The following is an 11,872-nucleotide window of genomic DNA, read 5'->3' as shown; positions in this document are numbered from 1 at the left end:
TCACAACACTAGAAAAAGAAAGATCAGGAGTTCAAGGCCAGCCTAGGCTACATAGTGAATTGAAGGCCAACATGGACTCCTTGAGATGGAGGAGCGAGGAGACAAAGACAAACACCCTACAAGGTGGCTCACACCTTTATTTCCAGCACTCAGGAGGCAGGGGCAGGCCAATCTCTGTGAGGTTGAGGCCAGCCTGGTCTACACAGTAAGTTCCAGGCCAACCAATGAAAAACAATAAAGCCAGGCCTGGAAGTTTCACACTTAAACTCCCAGCTCTTGGGAGGTGTGAGGCGGGACTTTTGCAACATATTGAAACTCTGTTTCAAGAAAACAAACAATACCTTTCCCTCGGATTGAACCAGGTGCACGCTTCCCATGGAGTTTAGCCGGAGTGGCAACAAGGGCTTCAGTTGCCGGGACAGGATGCTACTGTGTGTCAAGTCTGAACATAAACAAAGATGTTGCTTGTAAACCTTTCATGGCTCTCCTCTGCTGAGACTGCCCCCTACCCCTGATGCTGCCTACCCACCTGGAGAACCAATCCTAGAAGGCCCCTATTAAGAGCTCAGCTGGAGCAGGGAGGGATGACACCTTCCCTAGACACCAACAGCCACGAGACCTCTCCAGGCCCTCATAGGAGAGTCTGGAGTCCACAGGGTCCTCAGAGCCCAGAGAATGGACACTACCCAGCAAGGGAGTGGCCCCATTCCTTTCCTGTCTTCTATCCCTCCCCTCCCCCATCAGGCTGTTTGAAGAACCCTGGAACATCTGGGCTGAGGACTGTGAATCTAAATTTCTACAGATGAGGGGCTCAATGAGGAATGCGAACCCCCAGCAAGCATTTGATTTTGCTTGTTTTTCCAGACAGGGTTTCTCTGTAACAATCCAGGGCATTCCTGGATATCATTTTGTACACCAGGCTGGCATTGAACTCACAGAGATCCGCCTGCCTCTGCCTCTCGAGTGCTGGGATTAAGGATGTGCCACCATACCTGGCTCAGCAAGCAAGTTTTATTGTTTCTCGTGGCTGTTAGGATTCTGTACATGTGCAGCTCGGGGCTTGTCTGGCGCCTTAAATTATTAACGGGCGACTGCGCCCCGCCTTAAGAAGCCACTTATGGACCCCCAGGGTCTCTCTCCAAGCTTCTCTTCCTGTGTTTCCTCTCTCTGTCCCTGCTCTGTCCCCTCCTCCAGGCCTGGATCCTCCCCGCCCCCTTTCCCTCCATTAAAGCTCTAAAAACTAATATTGGGTTCTGCTGTGGCCGTGACTCTTCCCGCCAACCCACCAGCTCAGTTTATCCATTCAGTGGCACCTCGGATTAAACCCAGGGCTATGCACACCACAGTAGACAAATATTCTACCATGAAATTCTATCCGCAGTTCCTTTATTTATTTATTCTTTTTTCTTTTTTTTGGGGGGGGGTTTGGTTTTTCGAGACAGGGTTTCTCTGTAGCTTTGGAGCCTGTCCTGGACTTGATCTGTAGACCAGGCTGGCCTCGAACTCACAGAGATCCACCTGCCTCTGCCTCCCGAGTGCTGGGATTACAGGCGTGCGCCACCACTGCCCGGCTTAATTATTTATTCTTAATCTCCTTTGTGTGTTGAGGAGGCATGTGGAGATCTGGGGACAACCTGTGCAGAGTTAGTTCCTCCCTTCACTGTGTAAGTCCCAGGGATCAAACTTAGGTCCTCGAACTTGGCAGCAGGCAGCTCTACCTGCTGAGCCATCTCATTGGCCCTATTTATTAAGTCTCTTAGAGACCAGGCTGACCTTGTACTTGATGTACAGCCAAGGACAATCTTGACATTCTGATCTTCCTACCACCACCTCCTCAGTGCTGTTATATGAGATGCTGAGTGAGGTTTGAACCCGGAGCTTTGTGCATGCTAGGCCAACACACTAGCAACTGAGCTGCATCCCTAGCATTTTTCACTAGGTCTTAGGCTGCTCTTAAACATGGGATCCTTGTGCCTAGGCTAGCTGCCTGGGATTCCAAGGGTGTATTGCCATGCCTCTATCTGGCCCTTAACTTGCCTTTAGAGATAAGATGGTGATCCATGAGGTTCATGGGAATTATCCAAGATCACCCAGCAGCATCTAGGTGAAGAAATCTTGAGTACCGAACCAAGATGGCAGACAGGGAGTCAGGCATCTGTCGACCCAGCCCTCTCATGCACCTTCAGGTGCTCATGGGTCTCACTGGCATCCAGTGTATCCTCTCTCTGTGCTTGCTCTGCAGATCTAAAGTAGAGCCAGGAAACCATATTTTTAACAGCCACCCCCTCTTGGTTGCCAACGAACTTTGTTGCGTACAACCAGGCTGGGGCCAACAGCATAAGCCTCCCCCTAGCTAATGCCAGCTGGAATGCACCTGCTCATGCCCCACCTCCCAGACGACTCTTTCCAAAATCCACAGTCAGCTATAGGTAGTCTTCTGATTCTAGCCTGATTCTCACCCAGCTTTGACCTGAGTTAGGCACTGCCAGCTCCCAGCAGTCACCCTGAACACAGCAACCAGCATTTGATTGAGATCAGTGGGGCCCTGCAGTCTTGGGCCGCAGGGGCTACCCTCATAGGCGGAAGTGGGGGTGTTAAGGGTGGTGTGTTCTGCTAACCTATAGGGTTAGCACAGTGTTCATCCTGGCACATCAATTCACCTGATAAGCAGACTTGGGTTTTTTGTTTGTTTCTTGGGAGGTCGAGAGATGGCCTGGCAGGAAGGGGACTTGCCACCAAGGCTGACAACCTGAGTTTGTCAACCTGGGCCCCACACGATGGAAGGACAGAACTGACTCCCATAGGCTGTCCTCTGATCTCCGCATGTGTGCTGTGGCACAGACACATCCACACATTGTAGCTAGAGTTTTCTCTTTGGAGTTAAGAGTTTTCCTGCCTGGCCCACAGTCAGGACAAATCTCTCTTGCCCGCCAGTCCCACGGCCGCTTAGACCCAACCAAGTAAACACACAAAGACTTATATTGTTTACAAACTGTATGGCCGTGGCAGGCTTCTTGCTATCTAGTTCTTCTATCTTAAATTAGCCCATTTCTATTCATCTATACCTTGCCACATGGCTCGTGGTGTACTGGTGCCTTATATCTTGTTTGCCATCACAGTACTCCTCAGTCCCCTCTCCTGCCTTCCTGTTCTCTCAATTCTCCTCTTTGCTAGTCCCGCCTATACTTCCTGCCTGGCTACTGGCCAATCAGTTATTTACCAACGAATCATCCACGGCAACACATCCACACAAATCAACAGACCAATGTGAAAATAAATCATGAGACATCTAATTGAAGACCAAGCCCAAATTCTGGTCAAGGTGGGACAATTTTCTGTAGATATTCCCAGTAGCCATGTTTTGGGAGGTTGGCTCCGGATAGTTCATGCTTTTGTCTATCACTGTCAGTTTATTTATTTAGTTTTTAAACAGGGTCTCACTATGTATACAGCCTTGGTTGGCCTACAGCTCACTATGTAGACCAGGCTCGTCTCAAGCTCAAGAGATCTGCCTGCTTCAGTCTCCTGAGTACTGGGATTAAAGTCATGTGCTACCATGCCTGGCTACCTGACATTTGTCTTTAATATTTTACAATGTTTATTTATATGTGGGGGAGGGTAGCCCCTTGAGGAGTCAGAAGAGGGCACTGGATTCACCAAAGCTGGAGTTCCAGGCACTTGTGGGCTGTTTGATGTAGGTGCTGGGAACGAATATTTCTGGAAGAGCTACAAGCACTGAATATTGAGCTATCCCTCCGGTCCTCACCTGCCATTTTGGGGTGTGTGTGTGGGAGGTGGGTGAGATAGAGTCTATATAGCCCTTGTTGTCTTGAAACTCATTATGTACACCAGGCTGACCTCGAACTAGGAGAGATTATCTCTGCCTCCTGAGTTCTGGTATTAAAGACAAGTTCCATCAAGTCTGGCTTTTTTTTTTTTTTTTTTTAAAGTTATATGTATGGGTGTTTTTGTCAGCATGCCTATCCGTGCATCAGGTGCACACCTGGTACCCGAGGAGGCCAGAAAAGGATGCTGGATTCCCTGAGAGACTGGATCTACAGATGGTTGTGACCTACCATGTGAGGAACTGAACCTGTCTTCTAGAAGAACAGCCAGTGTTCTTAACTACTGAGCCATCTCTCCAGCCCCATCACCCGACATTTCTTAAATACTTCCCAGGTGGTCCTAGGCTGGTGGGATGTGTGGAGCAGAACTCAGAGCTGGGCGGGACCAGCAGGCTGACAGATGACTCCGAAAGCAGGTGCTGGGAGGCAGAGGATGGAGCCGTGGAAGGTTCTTGAGCTCAGCAACACTGTTGGACCACATGCAGGACCTTCACCATGGCGGGCAGGGGAAAGAGACAGACGTTTTAAGTCCATTCCTGCCCCAGTCCCCTCCAGACTAAGACAGTAAAATTGAAAGCTAGCTCAGGCAGTCTCCAAGGGCAGAAATGGACTCAGCCAGTGGGGTCAATAGTGCTCAGAGCTGGCTGCCAGGCAGTCTGTCCTCGATGAGGCCACCCAGGATTGCGGAAATGTCAAGAGCTTGTCTGTACTCTGAGCTGGCGTCACCTTTGCGTGGGAACAAAGTTGCATGCTCATGCTGAGCCTGGGGGGTAGTTCTTGTTTGGTTTCCAAACAGGGACCCAGAAGGAAGAATCGTGAGATTCCTGTGTCATAGGAAAGATTTGGGAGCCTGGCCAAAGGCGTCCATCTGGACTTGAGCTTAGAAGCCGCTGCCCCGCGTCTGGGCCCCTAGAAGAAACTGCAGGTGGTACTGGCCCAGCACCTGTGCAGCGAGCCTCTGGCTGAGTTACTACTAGACACGGTCTGTGTCTGGTACTTGGTAGATCTTGTCTGACGCTCTTGTGACCTGTCTCAGTCCCTGGCCCACATAGCATGGCAGGAGAGGGGTGGACTTACATCTCACTGTAAGAGTGCCCAGGGCGGTTGGACTGTCCTATTAGGAAGCCATCCCTATCCTCATTTGGAGGATAAAAAACTAAGATTCATTTCCGGTGCCCTGCCCAAGGTCACACAACTGTCCTTGCATTTGTCCTAACTGCTTAACCCCTGTAAGGGGCCACTAGGCACGGACCTCAGGGCTAGGCACAGCAGTGGATTTCTGAACGAAAGCTGACCAGCAGGTAGCAGAGGAGGGTGGAGCGGGCCTCTCCCAGGAGTTGGCATTTATGCTGAACCCCGTGTGACAAGAGGATCCAGAGTACTAAGCGATCATTGTTTTTCCCTTTGAAGTCAGTGGGTGGGATCCTCTGGGTGGGCTCTCCTCCAGGTCTGCTACCCTTGTCAACAGGGACATCTGAGAGAGTCTTCAGCCTGGTGGGAGAGTCAGAAGCCATGCCTGGCCACAAGAAGCCTGGTGACACCCAAGGGTACTCTGGAGACTTGACTAAGACCAAGAACACTAACTCTGAGGACCTGACTCCAGCTGGTCTGAGCCAGGTGTTTCAGGTAGCCTAGGGCTGAGTTCTGGGAGTGTGAAAGGTACAAAGTACTCAGAGTGTGAGTATCTCTGTCTGATCTAGCCTCAGGGAAGGTGAGACCAGGGGTGGAGAGAGCCCTAGACCAGCATAGGCCACTCGCCTACCTGGCCTTGACACTGCTATCTAGCTGCTGATGTATTTCTGGTCTTAACACTGGGCTTCTCCTCAAGTTCAAAGGCTCCCAGACTCTTCCAGTCTGCCCCAAACCATCTCACAGCAAAGGGAGCCTGGGGGTTGAAAAGAACATACTTCTCCCCATGAAAACAGGTTCACATAGAACAGTGGTACAAGCTGGGCGGTGGTGTTGCACGCCTTTAATCCCAGCACTCGGGAGGCAGAGGCAGGCGAGTTCGAGGCCAGCCTGGGCTACCAAGTGAGTTCCAGGATAGGCACCAAAGCTACACAGAGAAACCCTGTCTCGAAAAACCCAAAAAAAGAAAAAAAAAAAAAAAAAACAGTGGTACCAAAGCCAGGGTCCGATGGCACAGTGCCTCAGCCCTGTGAGACAAAGCTGGCCCTGAGCAGCATGTCTCGGGGTGTTGAGGGCCACAATAGTCCTCAGGACACCTGAGGGCAGAGCTGGATAGGAGGAGGGGAGCAGACTCTGATAGGAAGCTTTGCGAATACAGCCCTCTGCTAAGAGCCTCTGCCCAGCAGAGGGGGGAGAAGTGGGACCCAGTGACTGCAGTGAACAGAGCCTAGCTTTGTTCCTGAGCAGACACAGCTTTTTAGCCTGCAGGCAGCAATCCTGAGAAGGATGAGTAAAGTCCTCGGATGAGAAGAAACATGCTAAAGATATCCTTCAACCAAATAAAGCCAAATAAAACCAACCAGCTAGTGAGGGGCAAGGCCCCTGACCTGTGACCCAAACACCCCACCCCCATCCCTGGGCTCACTCCCTGGGGAGAACAGCAGCAGGGCCCTCTTTAGCTCAGACAGCAGGCCTGTGGCAAAAGCCATGCTCAGTGGATGAGGGTAGTGATGTGGCACTGCCATTTACCAGTGTGGTAGACTTGGTTCTCAAACCTCCTGAGCAAACAGGAGGCAGCCACCTCGGTGCTTAGGTTAGGAGACAGACAAGTGACACACCATTATCTTTAGTTTACTGAATTAGGAACATGGTTCTATTTCTAGAGACCAAACAGCACCACTTTCCTAGGAGAGAATCTCCTTTGTCCCAAGTCTGCGTGCATCAGCTGAACCCTGCTCACCTGCAGGGCAGGTGGCTTCCTAGTGGAGAAGAGCAAAGAAGGCCTCTTCCTCCTCCTCTGCTTCTACCCCCCCCCCCCGCAAAGAACCCCAGCTTCTCCTGGGCACTGGGGGGGCAGCCTCACTTTAGAGAAGTGCTCTGAACGGGCCATTGCCTACAGGAGACACAGGGACGCTGCCTAGTGGCTGCACACAGTAAAAAAGGGGCTGCAGAACACCACAGTCACAAGGCCACAGATTTGAGCCTGACTCCAGTCCTGATGGCAGAGCTCAGGCAAGGGAGCACCATGGCCTGCTTCCTCCTCTGAGCACGGGGGCGGCCACGCCGCAGGCAGCTATGTGGTTGCTCTCCTGATTGGAGGCAGGAAACTTCTGTGAAATGGTCCAATGCAGGGTCTGAGCGGCGCTATCTTTCCCCTTCATGTCCAAAGACATCTTCCCATCCTCAGTGCCAGTGGCCTTTCTGGGTGGGCAAGACTCAACTTCTTCCTCCCACAGCCACCTTCTACCCTTTCAGGGGAGCAGCCAGAGTCAAGCAGCTCCACCATGGGCATGAAGTCACTGCATTCAGCACTCCCCACCACAGTCTCCCCACTACCAGCTGGGAGGAGGGCTAGTGGGCATTTGCTTCAGACTTGGCCTGCCCTCACCATCTGCACCCCGTTGGGAAGCCGACTCCCTGGGTTAGCTCAGCTGCCAGCTGGCTGTCCTGCAGGCCAGGACTCACATTCCTTGGCCAGCTCTCTCTGGTCCTCCCCAGTCCTGCTCTCCTGTGGCTGTTAGAGGCCCCACTGCTTCCCTGGCTTTCCTAAGCTTCTCCAGTGACAACCAGGGACAGGCACCCACTCCAACTGTTCTCTACTCTGGATCTAGGAGTTTAGGCTGAAAGATGGGAAGGGGACAGCCATCCAGAGGCAAGGGGCACTAGCAGGCGGAGGTCACGGGCTATTCCAGGGGAGGTAGAGGCAGGGAGGGCAGTCTTGAGGGAGCAGTGTCTGTCAGGCCTATGGTAGGTGGGGTCCACAGGACAGCTTCTTGCTATTCTTTGAACATGTCGGGAGGCACTCTTCATGGCTTGCCAGCCACCTGCAGCTTCCACACTGGGCCCTGTCTAAGGATGCCTGTGGTCTGGCCTCCAGCCGCTGTGTGGACCAGCAATGCAGTCTGCACTCAGGCAGCCGCCCAGAGTCATGGTGTAGAACCTGCAGCATGTCAATGACTCGTTGCCCACTGGTTCCACGGCACCTGCAAAGGTCAAGAAGCTTGTCCTGCCTTGGCACTAGCCTTCTGTGCCTACACAAAGTTGCGCCCAGACTGCACTCTTAAGGCCAGACTAAGGTGCTGTCATCACGCTCTGCTCGCCGTGGTCCACACTCCAGAGGCGGTAAAACTCAGCAAAGTCCACATAGGGCTCCACACGGCCGTCCTCACCGGGTGGGAGTGAGTGAGCAGGTCTGGAGCGGAAGAGGCCCCCATCGGAGCTGGAGCTGCTGCTCTGCGTGTGAGTGTTGGTGGACTGGAGGGTCAGAGTGGGGCTCTGGCTGCAGAAGAAGAGGGGAAGGAAGGATCAGTGTGGGGCAGCTGCAGCAGGGACCCCAACTTCCAACCTAGAGACAAGAGGGGTTCTTTAGCCACAGACCTCTCTGACAAAGATCTCACAAAAGCCAGCTAGATCGGATGTTCTTAGAGACAGACAAAAGGGCAAGTGTACTGATTTGTTTGTTTGTTTTTTTGTGAGAGTCTTGCTATATCGACAAGAACTCTTGATCCCTTTTAACTCTCCCAAGCGCTGGATCACTAGCATCCAATATGAACAGCCTTCAGACATCGTTTTTCCCCCTTTTCTCTACGTGGGGCAGAAGGCAGCATCTGACCCACTGGAACTGGAGTTACAGGCGGGTGTGAAAGACCTGATATGCGTGCTGGAAACCACTCAGGCCCTCTGCAAGAGCAACAAATGCTCTTCTTCACTACTGAGCGATCTCTCCAGCTCACAGTGTTTCCACAGCACCCTTAACACTACGGTCGAGGAATGCTCTTGGAGATTGAACCTAAGAGTCCATTCAGGCTAGTCCACTGCCTGCTCACTAAGATACATCCACCAGTGGCCCACCTTTCTTCTCAGAGCTTGCTATATGACAGCTCAAGGCTGGCCTAGGTGACAGAATAAGGCTCAGAACCAGCAGAGGAGGAGATCTGAGAGGCTCGGGGAGTCAGACAGAGAAGCATGAACTCTTGCCTGGCTTTGTGGACACAGCTGGTGGTTTCCTGGGGAAGCCTGGCGGGGAGGAGAGGCTACCCTGATTGTGCTGGGACAACAATCGGCTACCCATGGTTCCCAGATGTCTATCAGCCCCTTCCATCCACAAAGGTGGCTGCAGGAACAGCAGCAGCAAAGACTTAGGGACAGGAGAAGGGAGGCCCTCTGAAGAGGCAGAAGCAAACAGGACACTCCCTCCCTGCCAGCCCTTCTAATTGGCCACATCCGGCTAAGCTCTATCCATGTGGAGGGGCTGGGTGTGGCAGCTGTATTATTCCATCCATGTAGGCCTGGAATGTGGAAACCAGATCCCCCTGGAGGGGCAGGGTGGGGGCAGGGTGCACAGTCACAGAGATCAAGGGGGAGGGTGGACCACAGACCTGTCAGGCAGGTCTGCACTTTGCCTCTCCTCTCAGGCCATGGCCTCCAATCCCCAGTGCCCTTTAAACTAGACAGCCGACAGGGATGGTAATCAGTGAGAGAGCAGCAGCTCTGAGGTGCCAGTACAGGCCAGGCAATGTCCTCAACTACAGATGCATGAAACCAGTGACCGACCCTATGTTACAAGCTCCAAAACAGGAGAAAAACCAGAGAGGCTGCCCCACGGATGAACGCTGGCCCGAGACACCATCAGCCAGCTGCCTCGCTCCTTTCTCAGGCCTCCTTATCTACCCTGGCCTAAACCCCCACCTGTCCCAGGTCTAGTTTTTCGTAACACCTACTAGAACTAACGAATGTATAGCTCCTGCCTGCCTGGGTGGAAGTCCAAGCCTCCAGGGTCCCCAGGCCTCAGGGCCTCCCTCATCCCACCCTGCTGGGCCCCAGGGCTTGGTTGCACAGCGGTCTCTGTCCAGGTACCCCCGACTCTCTGCAGAGTACAGCAGCTTACTTAGTGAGGGTGGGAGTGGCTTCGTCCAGGGTGGAGGCGCTGTGGGCGCCGTTGACCATCTGGCCCTGAGAAGGCATGACGAGGGAGAGCGTCACACTGGTCTTGCTGGTGCTCTGGGCACTTGAGTAGGGCACAGAGACAGGGTACACACGGCCGCCTGCAGCGGGAGAGAGAGAGAGCGGGAGGGGTGGAGGGGAGTCTGGGGGGAAGTGAGGCGGTAGGTCTGAGGCTGCTCTTAAGTGACAAGGGCTAGGTGAGGGCTAAGAGGCACCTAGAGCCCCAGCATGGCCCTCCACCCTTGGGGTGGCCAGGGTAGACGTCCTGGATGGCAGTCTCTTCCTGGATGGCAGTGGGACCTCCCTCCAGCAAGGAAGCCCAGTGAAGATGGAGGCAGGAATGGAAGGAAACGCTGTATGCCCTAATGAAAGGGTCACTGCCTGGCTTAGTCCAGAGGGTAGTCTGTTTCTAGTTGAGGCTGACCCAATGAAAATATGGCTGCAATCACAGGCCAGAGGGACTCCAGGAACCCGGGCGTCCATGGGAGAGCAAAACCGTGCGGAGGCAGGAGCTCCAGAGTTTGCTTGTTTAAAAACAGAAGGAAATGTAACCCTGAGGACCAGTACAGAAGGTCTGACCTCTGTCCAAGCAACTTTATTCAAGGACTAAAGAGGAAATAGGGAGAGAGTGAAATTTCTTCTCAGCCCAAAGTGGTCCGACACGGTGCCAGGTTCTGGGGTGGACCATCTGTCCCCACACCTGACCTCATCCAGGTCCCATCATGCTAGAGCCTTTCTCTTTCCTATTAGGGTTGCTAAAGAGGGTGAGAAGTGACCACGCTCCTGGCAGGGCACAGGCTAGGAGGCACCCCACCATCAATGGTGGCAAGAATCACCTCCACTACCTGCCTTTGTGATGGTACTCAGTGTGCTCATGTATCAAGACTGTAGGGGTGGCCCAGGCAAGTGATATTATCCTCATTGTACAGACAAAAGGACTAAAGATGGACTTTCAGCTCAGAGTCTACACACCTGGCTGCCTGTGCTGAGCAAGGCCAGGCCACTGGTTCCACCTGCATTCCAAGCAGTGAGCTCACCTCATCCCACTCTGCACTGCCTTGAGCCCAGGACTCATCGTAGGTGCTCCTGTCTATCTAGCAGATGGCATACATACCTGGGGCTGGGGTCGGTGTAGGCTGGCTCATTTCACCCAGTGGGTAGCCAAAGTTCCTCACCAGCAGGGTCATGTCTTCATGCCTTGGGCAAAACTTGGCACGCTCCCCACCACTGGCAAAGGTGTCACTGTGGATACGTTTTACACGGTCTACCACAGCCTGGGCCACTGCATCCAGGGAGGTCTGCTTAGCAAATTCGGTGTCAATCATTGCTGCGATCTCCTGGGGGTGTGGAGGGAGAACTTGGTGGGGAATGCAGGGTGGCCCAGGGGAAGGGGCCAAAATTCCAGGGCCCAGTGTAGGAGACTTAGGGATCACTAGCCTGGCAGGTGAGGGAAGGCTCTGCCAGTTAAACTGTAATCTGAGCTTTTCAAACTGTTCAGGATAATCCTTCTGGAACACACTGAGTAGAAAAGGTGTGGGAGCCTGTGATCTCTCTAGTGGCTTCCACGCCTCTAAATGGGAAACATCCACCTCAGTGGGATTATATAACCTAACGGATGCAAGGGCACTCTGAGGACTGCTAAGAAATGCAAGGCAAAGGCTGTGACTGTGCCATCTTCCCGGAGAAAAGACCTATTCTACGTGCAAGGCATTTTGTCAGGAACTGCCCTCCAAGAAGTCTGGTGTATTCTAGAACCTAATAGATGTAAAAAAAAAAAATTACACTGAATGATCAAAAGCTCGGCAGATGTGGTGGTATATGTGTTTGTACCCCAGCACTCGAGAGGCAGACACGGGGGGATCATTGCAAGTTCCAGGCCACACACAGTGAGACCCTGTCTAAAAAACAAAAATGAACAAACAAAAAGACCAGAAGCACAAACTCAAGTCCTCTGC

The 11,872-nt window shown here is 52.8% G+C and overlaps 1 protein-coding gene across 1 annotated transcript in view; it reads right to left on the bottom strand.

The window, feature by feature from the left end:
- Window positions 1-6,589: 6,589 nt before the first annotated feature.
- The window catches only part of Tab1 (TGF-beta activated kinase 1 (MAP3K7) binding protein 1), a 33,307-nt gene continuing 28,024 nt past the window's right edge, over window positions 6,590-11,872 (bottom strand). Inside the window, exons 9-11 of the mRNA XM_036208174.1 lie at window positions 11,032-11,254; window positions 9,862-10,018; window positions 6,590-8,253 (exon numbers count right to left, since the gene is read on the bottom strand). Coding sequence (XP_036064067.1) covers window positions 8,046-8,253; window positions 9,862-10,018; window positions 11,032-11,254 — 588 coding nt within the window. The 3' untranslated portion in view covers window positions 6,590-8,045. The remainder of the gene's footprint in view (window positions 8,254-9,861; window positions 10,019-11,031; window positions 11,255-11,872) is intronic.

This window comes from Onychomys torridus, chromosome 16 (assembly GCF_903995425.1).
Source record: "Onychomys torridus chromosome 16, mOncTor1.1, whole genome shotgun sequence".
Taxonomy (NCBI): Eukaryota; Metazoa; Chordata; class Mammalia; order Rodentia; family Cricetidae; genus Onychomys; species Onychomys torridus.
Note: the sequence above shows the minus strand (reverse complement) of the source record. Positions and strands in the feature narration are given on the sequence as shown.